Below are 15985 nucleotides of genomic sequence, written 5' to 3' on the forward strand. Positions count from 1 at the left end.
AAGAAAACAAGTTACTTACCTGTAACTTTGGTTCCCCAGTATTGGTAACTTTCATAGATTCCCATGCGCCCACCCTCCTCCCCTGGGAAAGCTCAGCCTTATGGTTCAATGATGTTGCTGTTCACAACGGCTACGAAAATCTGAGGCTCTGAGGCTCTCGCAGGAAGGTTCTGTGGGGTGAGGCTGCTCTGATTGGCTATTGCAGGAATTTGGTCTTTTTTACAAAAAGAGGTGGATAAGCTACAAAATGAGATGAGGCCTAGGCCTATTTTTTCACTTTGTGCTTACTACTATGGTATTTTTTATTTACCGAGGCTCCCATTCCGACGACGGGGAATGATACAAAGCATGGGAATCTATGAAAGTTACCAATACTGGGGAACCAAAGTTACAGGTAAGTAACTTGTTTTCATTTCCATCACAATACCATGCTACCAATGAAGCTAAGACGTAAGGGGTAGAAATCCTTCATGGAGACCTAGATTTTACCCTGGAATTAAAGTTTTCTGATAACGAAGGGTGGTTGGTGGGAACTAAGGGCACATTAGGAGAAACCCTTCTATCAATAAGCAGTTTATGCACCCAGTGATGACAGGAAACACTCGTATGTAGATTTTTTTTTAAAAATCTCCCACTTTATGACAGATAGCTTAAGTAAAGGAGAGGTTTTCAATCTGGTATTTCACTCCACAGAGGACAGAGCCCCTTTATGGCGTTCTTCTGCTTGGACCTGGCTCTTAGCCAAAGCATTGAAGATCTCCATCTTTTGGATGTTCGGAGAAACCACTATGGAGGAGAAAAATACTTTTATCTACTACTACAAAATTTACAAATCATATTCGCGAATTTATATTTTCTTTATCGCTCGAAATACAATTCACCCAGAATTTTAAATTATAAAATAGAAGCTAAGATGTCTCTCTATGTTGAGATCTCTTCCTTTAAGGTTTTCATACTTTTACATCCTTTATTCAAGGTGCTGGTGCACATAGTCACTATCAGATTTGGTTTGGCCAGATTTTTACTGTGTGGTGATGGGTCCGCAGCATGCATTCTCATGAGGCGTATTCCTGTGTTTGTTTGTCGGTTTTAATTTCTGGTTACCTTTTCAAATTAGATTTGAGAATTTGAGTCTTTTATGACCGCTCTGTCCTGAAGATGGTGCCATGTATCAAATGCTGACACTAGAGACTGAAACATCTACATCATTCCACTACAATTATTTCTGAATGGACTGTATGAAATATAACTGAACCATATTGAATATTAATTACAAAGTACTTTTTCTGGGACTGGTTGAATGGATAATTACGAAGACCACTGTCATCACTACATTGCTAGTTGTTTTTGGGGTCCTATGGGTCAGTCAAACTGTGTCTTCTAGATGACACATAGTACATTCTTCATTGTGTAAAACATTTTTACTAGTATGACAAAAAAGCGATATGATTAATAAAATATTGGTGATTATTTATCCTTTGAATACATTCCATTTTTATTTTCAAATGATTGAACAATGATAAATAACAAATTAAATTGTTTATACTAAATAGATTTGCAAATAACTTTATGGAACTTTGTGATTGGATACCTAGGGTACCAATCACTATAAACATGTTGAATAATTCCTTCCGAGGTCATTGTGTGTTTATATTGTATGTATACCCAACCTCCTGGGGGAAGATTGTGTTGCCCAATTATTGTTGCAACCAAAGTATTAAGGCACATGGTCTATGTATGAAACAAACATTTTATTCAAAATATGACTTTTCCAACTCAGAAAAAGTGGTGTTATTTCTAAGCTGCTTTGTGGGCTTACCCTGTCTGTACCCCTTTCCCTGCCTGCTCCGTTTGTATTTCATATTTGGTCTGTTTCAGTTTCGTACCTCTTAATTCGTTTTGTTCCCCATTTACACCTTCATTTTCTTTACCTTTCATTTCACAGTCCCAACACAATGCCACTCTCAAAGTGTTTTTCCAGCAATATCTCTTCAGATGAATGGAGCTCCAGAGTATAAAAAGAGAACACATTTGATCAACATGTTCATTAAAATAGCTGCAAGGGTGAACCTTGAACCAGACCATAACCAAGCATCTGCAAGGCAGTCAGAATCTTTTTGTCACACGAGACATGTAAATTGGCAAATGGGGTACCCCTCCTAGTAAATGATGAGTTAATATATTTAGAACTAAAATAGACTGAGATCTGTTCAGAACTATATTCTTGATTTTCTCCATAGTTTCACATGGAGGACTCCAAATCAAGGCACAGCGCGTTCTCTTTGTCGTCTCTGCTAGTCATAGAGGCATGAAGCACTATTCCTAAATTGGTAGGTATATACATTTTTTAGCCGGTCCATTAAGGTTTCCGAATAGATGTTGTGTTTGGCTGACCCCATCCGCTCTTAGTCCATAACTTGCAATGGGCAAGTGAGGTTAGCGTAAATCAGCAATTTTGAGCAGTCCGTCCCCTGTCCATTTTTCTTAGTAAGTTCGACCATGTATGTTCCTTTATGGGTTTTCGTTTCCTTGGTCTATAAGGAACATGCCTATACTCCTTGACTGATGCCCACATATAAACCCACTTGGTTGCCTCTTTTCTCTTCTTCTTCTTTCCTCCTCACCTCAATCGTATCCAGATTAATTCATAGAATGTCATAGAAATCAATGTAGTATGTGAGATTTTTAAATGTAATATGAATAGTCTCACCCTGATAAATTTATAAAATGTCATAGAAACTAGACCATTTGGACTTCTTATCTCAGTAGTACATAGCTCCTGAATGTGCTGTTGATGAAACCTTAATAATTGAAGTATAAATATTACCCTAATTAAATACTAAAGCATATTTTGTATCTTCACAAATAGATTTTTTACTTGTGTTTTTAACTGTATGTTTGTCACATTGTGATTTACTGTGGTGGACATTCTTTTAAATGTATGTATATATGTTTGTATTCTAAACAGCCCTGAAGAAGTCCCAAGTTGGGACGAAACGCGTCTGCTGTATAGTTTTTTCTACGTAACAGAATAAAGAAATCAAAACTGAGGAGCCATTTCTCATGTGATCACTTGGCTTTGAATTAATCTTATTGTTGTTTTTTTGTGGTGCACCTGTGCTTTTGTTTATATTTGCAAATAACTTTATGGGATTTTGTGATTGGATACCTAGGGTACCAATCACTATAAACATGTTGAATAATTCCTTCCGAGGTCATTGTGTGTTTATATTGTATGTATACCCAACCTCCTGGGGGAAGATTGTGTTGCCCAATTATTGTTGCAACAAAAGTATTAAGGGATACGATCTATGTATGAAACAAACATTTTATTCAAAATATGACTTTTCCCTCTCAGAAAAAGTGGTGTTATTTCTAAGCCGCTTTGTGGGCTTACCTTGTCTGTATGTACCCCTTTCCCTGCCTGCTCCCTTTGTATTTCATATTTGGGCCGCTTCAGTTTCGTACCTCTTAATTAGTTTTGTTCCCCATTTACACCTTCATATTGTTTAACTTTCATGTCACATTCCCAACACAATGCCACTTTCAAAGTGTTTTTCCAGCAATATCGCTTCAGATGGATGAAGCTCCAAAGCATAAAAAGAGAACAAATTTGATCAACATGTTCATTAAAATAGCTGCAAGGGTGAACCTTGAACCAGACCATAACCAAGCATCTGCAAGGCAGTCAGAATCTTTTTGTCACACGAGACATGTAAATTGGCAAATGGGGTAGCCCTCCTAGTAAATGATGAGTAAATATATTCAGAACTAAAATAGACTGAGATCTATCTGTTCAGAACTATATTCTTGATTTTCAGTAAAACACTTGCACTTAATAAGTATGTTCACTTTGCTCCGAAAACATACACAAATTTGAAGACAATTTCAAGATAGTGTGACTTGTGTCGCAGAGTAAAATAAATACCTTGTTTCGGTTGAGGACTATCTGGTTGTTCGGATGAGTGGGGAGGCGATTCTTTTTCTTCCACTGTGCTCTCGACTGCAGAGACAATAAGAGGTATTCAAGTGACTGTACAGCACGAGCAGTCTACTCATGAATGCATTTTCACTCTTTTAGCTAAATGCAGTAGTTTATAGAAACTCATCCTATAACAAATGTAATGTTATGGCTTTTTCTAAAGTTGATTGTAAAACGTATAATTTACTTATCTGTGATGCAGGTTAATTAGAAGCATTTGTTAAACCAGAGGGGAGCCAACTGTTGCAAGTGATAGGATACCTGGTGTGGTTATAATCATTTGGTTTGGTTGAGGCATTTGGTGTGGTTATAGGCATTCCGGTGGTTTGACAACCATTTGATTATTTTTTAAACTTATTCACAAACTCCTGACCTAACTGTAAGATGGCAGCAGCATATAAAGTTATTTACTATGAAATTCGTTTCAAAGGTAGATCATTGCCTCAATAGATTTGCTCTGTTATATGCAGACATCCTGTGAATAATGGATGGTTTTATAAGTATGTACAATACTGCATTATAGGATTGTCATTGATCATCATAAATGCTAGAAGAATTCTCTGCTGAATCCGTGGACCCCAGAGCAGTGTTCATAGATGGAGTCCATTGAAATGTCACATAGTGCCACTGTCCTTATGATAAGCAACGGACAAGCTACTTACCGTCGGTAACGCCTTATCTAGTAGAGACACGATCTAACCGCAGATTCCTTACCTTTGAACTTCCAGGCATGAGGTTGGATCAGAAGATTTTTTAATACAGTACCCCTGCGCGCCGGTTGGTGGCATCGGTCGACTCGACGTGACGTCGTAGGTGTCGGATTTGTCGCCGTCATGACTTCCGCGTCTTCTATATAGGTGCCACCCCGGCGTGCTGAGGTGAGTACTTTTCGCGACTTTCTATGCCAGGAGCGCAGAGCCATGAAGTGACTGACCGTGGTGTGTCAAAAAAAGCAACTAGGTCCTTGAAGAAGAAACAACCCTGACATTAAAACTAATCCACAGTGTGGGGAGGATGGCTGGATCAATAAGGAATCTGTGGCTAGATCATGTCACTACCAGATAAGGCGTTACCGAAGGTAAGTAACTTGTCCATCTGATAGAGACATCTAGCCGCATATTCCTTAACTTTGAAAAGATACCCAAGCAATACCATCCACAGAGGTGGAACTGCAGAAAGGTTTCAGACTAAGAAATCCTGCAAGACACAGCAGCTAAAGAGGCCCTCTCTGCGAACCTGAGAATCCAGGCAGTAGTGTCTGTCCCACGTGTGCAGAGATACCCACATGGCCGCTTGACAAATGTCACGAACCGGGACACCACGCTGGAGGGCCGTGTTGGTTGCCTTCGCCCCGGTAGAATGGGCCCCAAGGCCTTCAGGAGGTTGTTTCTTCACCAAGTTGTAGCATATTTGTATGCAGTGGATGACCGAGCCTAAAATTGTCCACTTCTGAACAGCTCGCCCCTTCTTTGCTCCAACGTACCCTACAAAGAGTTGGTCATCTACCCGGAACCCTTTTGTGCGTTCAAGGTAATGCGATAACGCTCTTTTTTGGGTCCAGACTGTGGAGACGCTCCTCTTCCTTGGAAGGGTGCGGAGGTGCATAGAAGGTGGGCGTGGTGAGTGGTGTGGCTCACTGGTTAGAGGCGGCAGACCCGGAAGCAGAGAACGGCACGGGACCAGGGTTCAATTCCCAACGCGGCAGGGTCGTGGACCAGGGTCAGCGGACTCGATAATTCTCGCCTCAGTGCCTACTCTAACCAGGGATCACATTCGGCAACTCTGGGCATTAGCTTGCCTCATCTCTACAACGGCCCCCCACATTCGCCAGGGATGCCTTGTTTCACCTTGGAGATACCCAGTAGGGACCATCTCAAAGGGATAGCCAGGACGCGTTCCCCAGCAGTCTACAGCGCCAGGACGCCTCAAGGCAGAAGTGCGCTTTACAAGACACATACATTACATTACATTACATTACATTACATTACATGGTAATGGTAATGGAAAGGTGTTACCACCTTAGGCAGAAAAGATGCCCTTGTGCGGGGCACTACTTTTGTCAGGAAAGACGGTCAGGTAAGGAGGCTGAGATGACAGTGCCTGTAGTTCACTCACCCTCCTGGCAAAGGTTTTTGCCACTAAAAAGGCTGTTTAGATAGTGAGCAGCCGTAGGGGGCCATTGTGCAAAGCTTCAAACATTGCACACATCAAAAAAGTAAGAACCAAATTAAGGTCCCACTGGGACATAAGAAACAAGCAAGGACAGTGCTGTTGTGTTGCTGAGTGATGATGTGATTCGGCTGAGTGATGTGGTGGTGTATTAGAGTGATGTGGTGGTGTCCCAGAGTGATGTGGTGGTGTCCTTGAGTGATGTGGTGGTGTCCCCGAGTGATGTGGTGGTGTCCCTGAGTGAAGTGGTGGTGTCCCAGAGTGAAGTGGTGGTGTCCCAGAGTGATGTGGTGGTATCCCAGAGTGATATGGTGGTGTCCCTGAGTGATATGGTGGTGTCCCTGAGTGATGTGGTGGTATCCCCGAGTGATGTAGTGGTGCCCCCTAGTGATGTGGTGGCGTCCCCGAGTGATTTTTGTGGTGTCCCAGAGTGATGTGGTGGTGTTCCTGAGTGATGTGGTGGTGTCCCTGAGTGATGTGGTGGTGCCCCTTAGTGATTTGGTGTTGTTCCTGAGTGATGTGGTGTGTGACGTGAGGGTGTGTGGGAGTGTGAGGGTGTGTGAGGAAAGAATGAAAGAGGAAGACATTTGCGCAGAAGGGGGCGGGGGAGAGGAGGCATTCTGGATAAAACAACACACAGCTCACAGTTCGTTTTAAAAAGGAGTCATTGGTCAGTTGTAACTCATGATTAAAAATGCAACCTTTTCAATGCAACATTATATCATCATGGCTGCCAGATTGGAGAGGAGTCGCACTGGTTACCACTCCTAATATAATATTTTGATAGGCTTCATTGCACCATATAGATAGTCTGGGCCCCAAACATGTACTCCTCAACGATGCGAAAAACAAAATGCGTTCACTTTTGCGGCCGCTTTCATGTGGTATCTGTGTGAAGTCTGTCCAGGATAATAGGGTGCGCGCCGCTGCGTGTTCAGGGGTTTCATGCCCAAGAGGGTGTGGCTTAACAATCAGAGCAGCCGAGTTTGAAGCTGGGGAACCATGTTCGAGCCTGTGATTCTCTGTAAATCTGCCCGTGCCTTAAAAAATATATATACTGTGTCCTTCTGTAATGCAACTTGTGCTCATGCAAAGCACTCTGATACCTTGGAGTCGAGTTCGCGCAGTACAAATTATGTTAAATTACAAGTCCCGGCACTTTCCAGTCAAAAATTAAGCAGGGATAGCGCAAAGGGAGGCGGGGGAGAGCAAGGAAAGAATGAAAGAGGAAGACATTTGCGCAGAGGGGGCGTGGGAGAGGAGGCATTCTGGATAAAACAACACACAGCTCACAGTTCGTTTTAACAAGTCCTGCAGTTCTGAAGTCGGCCGCTCCGCACCTTAGCCTATCTCTCTCTTTCACTATGCTGCATGTCCTGGTGCTGCCAGTCAGGGTGTAGTGAGCACTGGCTAAGCTTTGCATAGTATAGAAGACGCACAGATAATAGCTAAAAGTATTCAGTAAAATCAAAATCAAACTATGCGATGTGGGCAAGCATAAGCAACAGAAAGTTCGGGAAAGGCACTCCTATAAAAAATTAACTTTGCGATGTGTTCAAAGAAGCCAAATAAATATAAAAACAAGCAGATTGCAGACAAAGCAGTAACGGACAAAAACATGCTGCTTTTGTATCAAAGATTTAGAGCTTACCTCACACGCAATAAACAAAGTAGTAAACAAAGCGCTGCACGGCATGTGTAACATATTTGAAAACAATGTCACTGGTGAGAGGAGAAATGTGAGACACGACCTGGCGGCCGTGAAAGTGGAAACAGTAATGCAGAGCTAAGGAGTGGAAGGTGCCCTCAACACAGCACACGTCTAAACAACAACATCGCCGAAAGAAAAAAAAGCGTCCGGGAAAGGATCCCTTTGAAGTGGCCGTGATAGTGAAAGCAATTAGGGGGAGGAGAATTGAGGCCAGCGCGCACTGCGCACGCTGGGGAAGCCTGTGGGAGGGAGGCTGATGGCTTGGATGTGGGGAAATGCGCGTGCTTGTGTTCACGTGAACTGTTTGAAATCCGCCCGATGGTTTGAGAACTTTTTTGCCTCCTATAATTCTCGACTATCCATTCCTTGCGGAATAGGATAGGAGAGATCTAAAAAAGAAGGGGGAACAGATGGGTAAGCACCTTTAAAAATCTCTGCACAAGAGGTGATTTAAAAAGTAATGGCTTATCTGGCAGCTGAAGAAAAGCAGACACGGGTGAAAGGTAGCCTTTTCTTTTAGAGTGCCCAGCGCAGAGCCCTGCTGGGCCAAGGAGAGAATGAAAAGAAGAACGTTTGAAAGAGAGGCAGACAAAGGGTCAACAAACTGTTCTGTACAGTATTTACAAAAAGTATACTGACTTCGTGGAGGGAGACTGTAGGGTAATTCCGATAGTACCCTTTCATGCAGGACCTATGCTGTTTACGGATAACATATACTGTGGGATTGGTGGCAAACTGACTCTTTACACCCCCACCGAATATCAATCAATTACTGCATTTCTAAAGCGCGCTACATACCCGTGAGGGTCTCAAGGCGAGGGGGGGGAGCCTGCTACTGATCGAAGAGCCAGGTCTTGAGAAGTCTTCTGAAGGCCAGCAGGTCCTGGGTCTGGTAGGCTGGTGGGGAGAGTGTTCCAGGTCTTGGCGGCGAGGTAGGAGAAAGATCGGCAGAGGATTTCCGGATGCGAGGAACTGTGGCGAGGGTGAGGTTGGCTGAGCGGAGGCTTCGGGTGGGGGTGTTGAAGCTGAGTCGGTTGTTGAGGTAAGTAGGTCCGGTGTTGTGTAGTGCCTTGTGTGCGTGGATGAGGAGCTTGAAGGTGATCCTTTTGTTGACGGGGAGCCAGTGTACGCCTCTCAGGTGGGGTGTGATATGGCTGCGTCGGGGAACGTCAAGGATCAGTCGTGCCGAGGAGTTCTGGATTCGTTGTAGTCGTCTCAGGAGCTTGGTTGTTGTTCCTGACTAGAGGGCGTTTCCATAGTCGAGTCTGCTGGTGACGAGGGCGTGGGTGACGGCTTTTCTCGTGTCGGGGTATCCATTTGAAGATCCTGCGGAGCATTCGGAGGGTGTTGAAGCAGGACGCGGAGACGCGTTGACTTGCCTGGTCATGGAGAGGGTGGAGTCGAGGATGACCCCCAGATTGCGTGTGTGGACTGTGGGTTCCGGGGCTGCGCCTAGCGATGTGGGCCACCAAGAGTCGTCTCAGGCTGATGGGGTGGGTCCGATGATGAGCACCTCCGTCTTGTCTGAGTTCAGCTTCAGTCTGCTGTCCTTCATCCAGTCGGCTACGGCCTTCATTCCTCTGTGGTGGTTGGCTTTGGCGGTGTGGGGGTCTTCGGTGAGGGATATGATCTTCTGGGTGTCGTCTGCATAGGAGAGGATGTTGAGGTTATGTTGCCGTGCGACATGGGCGAGCGGTGTCATGTAGATATTGAACAGCGTCGGGCTGTGGGAGAATCCCTGTGGGACGCCGCAGATGATCTCGGTGGTTTTTGAGCGGAAGGGTGGGAGGCGGACGCTCTGGGTTCTGCCGGAGAAGAAGGATGTGGTCCAGGCCAGGGCCTTCTCTTGAATTCCGGCATCGTGGAGGCGTGCTGATAGAGTTCGGTGGCAGATTGTGTCGAAGGCTGCTGATAGGTCCAGGAGGATGAGGGCGGCTGTTTCTGTTTTGTCCATCAGGATCCTGATGTCATTAGTGGCGGCGATAAGGGCGGTCTCGGTGCTGTGGTTGCTGCGAAAACCGGATTGGGAAGGGTCCAGGATGTTGTTGTCTTCGAGGTAGCGGATTAGCTGTTTGTTGACAATCTTCTCTGTCACTTTTGCCGGGAACGGGAGCAGGGAGATGGGCCGTACGTTCTTGAGGTCTTTGGGGTCCGCCTTGGGCTTCTTCAGAAGGGCATTGATCTCGGCATGCTTCCAGCTTTCCTGGAAGGTTGCTGTCTCAAAGGAGCTGTTGATTGTTTTCCGGAGGTGGGGTGCGATGGTTGTGCTGGCTTTGTTGAAGATGTGGTGAGGGCAGGGGTTGGATGGGGATCCGGAGGGGATGGAGTTCATGGTTTTGATGGTGTCGTCGTCGCTGACGTGGGACCAGGCGGTCAGGCGGCTGGTGCGGGTGGTGATCGCAGGGGTGGTGGTCTCGGTGGTGGGTGCGGGGGTGTCGGAGTTGAAGCTGTCGTGGATGTCGGCGGTAATATCTTTCCAGGAGAGCTTTTGCAATCTCGCTGGCGGCAGGATTCCAGCAATAGCTAGCAGGATCAGAGGCTGACCCCTGAAAATGCTTCCAAATACGGAGTGTAAAAAGTGAGGAATAACTCCCAAGATGGTCTGGAAGGTGTTAATGAATACTGACCCTATGGTTTTAAATAAGTGTACAACACCACTCATATCTGACATATTTACGATACGACTCACCATTTCTGTGAAATGTCGGGGCAGTTTGTACGGATTAGCGCTTGTATCTGTCGAGGTCCTTGCAAAGGTTTCTTGTGCAGAGGTCAATGCCAAGGTTTGCTGTAAAAGCATGGCTTTCATTCTGCTCAAAGCATACTGGCGACTCTCTGACTGTTTTTGTCGGAGAAAACAATACTTGCATACAGCAAGTAACCCTGGTGTTCACGGTGACCAGATAGGCAATGCCTGGGAGCATCCCACAACAACCTTGGTCGTTCAGCATCAAGTAACTCCCATTCGAAAGTAACTCGAACACTGGTGTGTTCACAGCAGATTGACTTCCTTTCATATGGCAAGACAGATTTCAAAATTGAACCTATACAGGCCCTGTGTAACCGATATCTTGGCACATGAGAGAACCGCTCGAAGTGATCCTGCAGTTAGTACCACTAAGAAACACTTCTTGATCTCCACTCCGGCATCGAAATCTATATGGGAAATGCCAGGATTTCTTAATGTAGTCTTTACCCATTTTTTCATTTTTGTTGCCTGTCTTTGTTCAAGGCAATAGTGAAACTGAAAGGTAGTAACCGGGAGAGTGATTTGGCTGTGGATTACCCACACTGTGGATGGTAATTCAGCCACTGTGAATGGAAGCATGTCCAGTTTTTCAATTTGCAGCATTGTATATTCAGCTCCCCTTTGTGCCATTTCTATCTGTATATCAGTTAGATTGTATTCTGAAAACAGAGACATACTGTTTATAAAACGCCAAGGCACAAAGCCTGCACGCAAAGATTGTAGCGTCCAGCTCAGCAACATAATAGAACGTAACTGTGATTGGTCGTGTTGTAATATGGCTAAATCCTGTTCCAGTATGTCAATAGCAGAAGATACAATGTTTCCCAATGAATATACTCTGGAGGTCAAAGTTGTTAACCCATTATCCACCACAGCTAAACCTTTTTCTAAGTTTATGCGGTCATTTCCCGTATTCTCTCTGCGCTTTTTGTTGAGAAATCTTCCAGATTTCATTATAGGCAGCATAAATGCCTGCATATATGAAATGTTTTTGACGTTGTTTCCTAGGTCCTAGTAAAAAGTCCCTAAGATCCATGTCTTGTGAGAGTAAAGATAAGTGTTGTTTCACTTCTGCAAGTGTTGAGGTTTTTAGCCATTCTAGGCACAACTTCCCAACACTACAGGATGTCACTACACCTGGATGTTCTCTCTGTACATAACGTGGATCTGGCCTATGCATACTGAGTCTCTTGGTGATGTGAAGGAACCGTTTATGACATGTGTTCATGTCTAAGGGCCAAACCACCCACTCCTTCCAATTTGGGTCTTATCTATTGTACTTTAGTACGTCATCAATTGTTGCCCCTTCCTTTGAAGAAGAATTCTGCCACCCCTGTGATGGTGTAGGAAACTTTGGAGTGTTCAGGTCCTTTATCATGGCAGTTCCAAGACAGGATGTCTGTTGCACAGTATCATTTAAAAAGATCATCTGCTGTGGATAGAAGCATGCTCTAAATGCTAAAGTTACTACTTGTGTAACGATATATCTGTAAGAGACATTAGTTAGTGATAGATTCCTTACCTTAGAATATCCCCAGACTGGATCCGGAAAGTTTTGCGTAGCAGTACCCTTGAGGGTGGGTAGGCGTCGTCTGCGGCTCCGCGTCCGTCGTCGGCGTCGTGATGACGTAGTCGGAGTACTTAGACGCCGCCTCCGCGTGCTGACGTCAGTTCTTCTTTTTTCCGCGCCAGCCAGCGCAGATCTGGAAAGAGCAGTTCCCTAGTCACTTTTTGACTAAACTTTTGTGATCTTTTTTGATCCATTTCGAAGTCTTTACGACTCCGACGGTGCCGTTAGGGATGCCCGGCTTCAAGCACTGCGACGACTGCGACCGTACCATGTCGGTCACGGACCCCCACCGATTGTGCCTGATGTGTTTGGGCATCGACCATGACGACGAGGCCTGCTCCGTGTGAGGTCCCGGTCCCGGTCTCACGGGAGGTCGAGGGACAGGTCGCGGGGACGGAGTTGTCACAGCTCCGGGAGTCGGCGCCACTCCTCCGGGTCCAAGTTGTCAGGTAAGAAGCATAAGAAGTCGAAGAGACATCATCGCTCTTCTGACTCCCCCCGACGCTCGCGCGATGCGGCCGGGGGTTCGGGTGACACCGCCCATGCGGCTCCTCGCGAGTCGCGGGCGCGGCGTCCGGCCCCATACCCCCCAGTCCCTGGGCTGAACGCGACGCCGGAGGAGATCGAGCGCTTCCTCATGGCCATGAGGTCCCTTTCTTCTCCGACGGGTTCCGCGGCGCCTTCGGGCCCAGTGCACCCGTCTGGGGGCCCTAGCGGGTCGGGGGCTACGACCCCGAAGCCGTCGGGTGCTTCGGCCTCGACGCGACCGGCGCCTTCGGGCCCGGCGCCGCAGGGCTCCACGATCCCGACGCCGCCGGTGCCCTCGGGCTCGGCGCCGCAGGGTACAGCGGCCCCGGCATCGTCGGTGCCTTCGGGCCCGGCGCCGCAGGGCACCGCTGGGCCCTTGTCGGGCGATGGACCGTCCCCGGTGGACCTTACGACCCCCCCGGGGTCGGTCCGTGTGGTGTCCCCTCCGGCGCCGTCCTCGGGCGGCGCCGTCCCCGATGTCTCCTCTCACTGGGATCCGACGTCGGGACGACGCCTACCGGCGCCGCTCTCTACGCCGTTCGGAGAATTTCAATTCTATGAACCCGCCCCATTTGCTTATGACCCTGAATCTCAGGGAATGGGGGACGAGGAGAATTGGGAGGGGTCTGAGGACCCTCTGACCAGGGAGTGTCAGTCTAACATGGACTGGACAGGAGACCTTGGGGAGGCCAGTGGCCTGGACACCTCTCCAGACACTGAATTTGTCTCTCCTCCTACCGTGGCTTCGGAGGAGGGTGCTACATATAGTGTGGTGTTGATGAGGGCTGCTAAGGCCTTGGGCCTTGAGCTCCCCGTCGCGGCCGTGAGGACTAACCTCCTCACTGAGGTCCTTAAGCCGCAGTCATGCTCCATGGAGCCTCTGCTGCCGTTTAATGAGGCCTTAACGGACGTTCTTTTGGGCACTTGGTACAGGCCCGCTACAGATTCGCCTGTAGATAGGAACGTGGCCAGACGCCACCGCCCGGCCCCGGGCGACCCATGTTTCCTGTCCACCCACCCCACCCCGAGAGTCTGGTTATCCAGGCCTCTAACTCCCAGACCGCCTTCCCGACGGCTCCTCCCGATCGGGAATCCAAGACGTACGACGTCTATGGCAAAAAGGTGTTCTCGTCCCTTAGCTTGGGACTGTGGTCTTCCAACACCGCATGCCTCTTGGGCCGTTACACCCACTCTCTGTGGGAAACGGTGGCGGAAGTGCTGCCAGGGTGTCCGTTGGAGGTACGGGCCAAACTCGGCCAAGCCCTACTGGAGGGCCGGGACGCAGCGAAGTATAATATCAGGTGCGGACTGGATACTACTGACTCGCTGGGCAGAGCGATGGCTACGACGGTGGCGATACGACGCCACGCCTGGCTGAGATCCGCCAACTTTTCGGCAGACGTCCAGAATACACTCATGGACATGCCGTTCGATGGCCGTCGCCTCTTTGGCGACAAGGCAGACCACACGCTTGAGCGCTTTAAGGACTCCAGGGCTACGGCCAAGTCCTTGGGCCTCTCGGCCCCGCGCCAGCAAATGGGTGCCTTTCGCTCCTTTCGTGGCCAAGGAAGGGGCGTCCCAACACGTGCCGCCAGCCACTCGCCGCAAACTGTCGTCCAGCGCGGCGGCGGCCGTGGAAACCGCCGTGGAGGCGGTCGGGGAAACAAGCGGAGCCAGTCCACACCTGCCCCCGCAGCATCCGCCTCTAAACCCTCCTAGTCCGTGCTTTTCGGCCCATGTGACGCCAGTGGGAGGCAGGGTTCGCCATCACCACTCTCACTGGCGCACAGTCACTTCGGACAGGTGGGTGCTGCAGATCGTCCGAAGGGGCTACTCCCTCCCCTTCGAGACGACCCCTCAAGCCATGCCACCGCAACACCACCGCGTATCGGGGGATCACTTGCGGCTCCTGCAGGAGGAAGTTTTGTCCCTCTTGGCCAAGGGGGCCATCGAGCGCGTTCCTGGGCCAGAAGTAGGACGTGGTTGCTACTCCCACTACTTCCTGGTACCCAAGAAGGGCAAAGAAGGCAAAGTGGAAAGTCATATGTAGGAAGCACTATCAGACAACTAAAGGAGAGAATGATGGAACATATAAGGGCCATCCTAACTGTTGATCCTAAATATCCTGTCGCCTTACACGTTGCCTCTTGCCAAAAGGACAAGTCCAACAAGATAGTTAAATTCTATGGCATTGAAACTGTCCATCAAGACGTCAGAGGTGGCAACCGTGAACTGAAATTGAGGCGTACAGAGGCAACTTGGATTATGCGTCTGAAGTCTGTAGAACAAGGACTTAATTACGACCAGGAAATGCAATATTTCCTGGGAGACTAAAAAGCCAAACATGTCAATTTTAATTAGAATGATGTAAGATATCGACACTATATGCAGATCTGTGTTTGTTTAAGAGCGATATTGCACAGTTTGATTATATCCTTCATGCTATGAGAACGCTCCTGCACTCTACTGTAATATCTTTGTTGTTCGAAACTTGTACATATACTTCAGAGAATCGAGTGATGTGATTTAAGTGTTTTTTAACCGTGATTGTATTTTAAAAATTGCAAGTTGATTTTCATTATGTTCACGTATGACTGAGATGTGCACCGGGTAATAATAACGTCGATGCACGGTGTCCACAGCCCAGTCATTCAGGAAGCTGATCGAGATCGCTTTTCCGTTTAAAACGTCGCAACTTGATCCACTTTAAAATCCATTTGAACTCGTGATTTGAGTTACAATTCTCCCAAACACCTTGTTGCCTTATCACTGCACAACTTAAATATATGGGTTCGACAAAAAGAACCCAATATGGACACGACCGGAACATATCTAAACGTTCTAGTCGTTCGTACGCACAGCAGATTGACGTATATAAGGTCCGTGGAGACCCGGTCACGTGTCCAAACAGGAACTCAGCTCGGAGGTCAGGAAGCGCTACACGTCGCTCCAGAACTGCACACAGGTAAGGATACTAGATAGGACCGATACCGTGCCTGACTTTCCTTACGTAGGAACTAGCATTGTAAATTACACGCGGAAATTGACTCCATGCAAATTTGGTGCCATTTCAGCCTGGGGTGTCCCGCCATCGGAGAAGCCATATACGGCATCTTTACGAAGAGCTTACCTAATATCAGGTAAGCCATAGAAACATCCATAGCTCAGCCACGATCTTGTCATATACATGTTCATGTACAATATCTTATCGGGGCCCCTAATCGTTTCAGAACATTACCCTGTTCGATGTTTGAAGAAAACAAAATTGGAATCACT

At 47.3% G+C, this 15985-nt stretch overlaps 1 protein-coding gene across 2 annotated transcripts in view; it reads right to left on the reverse strand.

The window, feature by feature from the left end:
- Window positions 1-15985, reverse strand: part of CPAMD8 (C3 and PZP like alpha-2-macroglobulin domain containing 8) — a 1208079-nt gene that overhangs the window by 211071 nt on the left and 981023 nt on the right. For both annotated transcript variants that reach the window (XM_086946939.1, XM_086946938.1), the window contains exon 41: window positions 3929-4003. In XM_086946939.1, the coding sequence (XP_086803065.1) occupies window positions 3929-4003 (75 nt within the window). The remainder of the gene's footprint in view (window positions 1-3928; window positions 4004-15985) is intronic.

The sequence above is a fragment of the Lissotriton vulgaris genome, chromosome 12 (assembly GCF_964263255.1).
Source record: "Lissotriton vulgaris chromosome 12, aLisVul1.2, whole genome shotgun sequence".
In the NCBI taxonomy this organism is placed as follows: Eukaryota; Metazoa; Chordata; class Amphibia; order Caudata; family Salamandridae; genus Lissotriton; species Lissotriton vulgaris.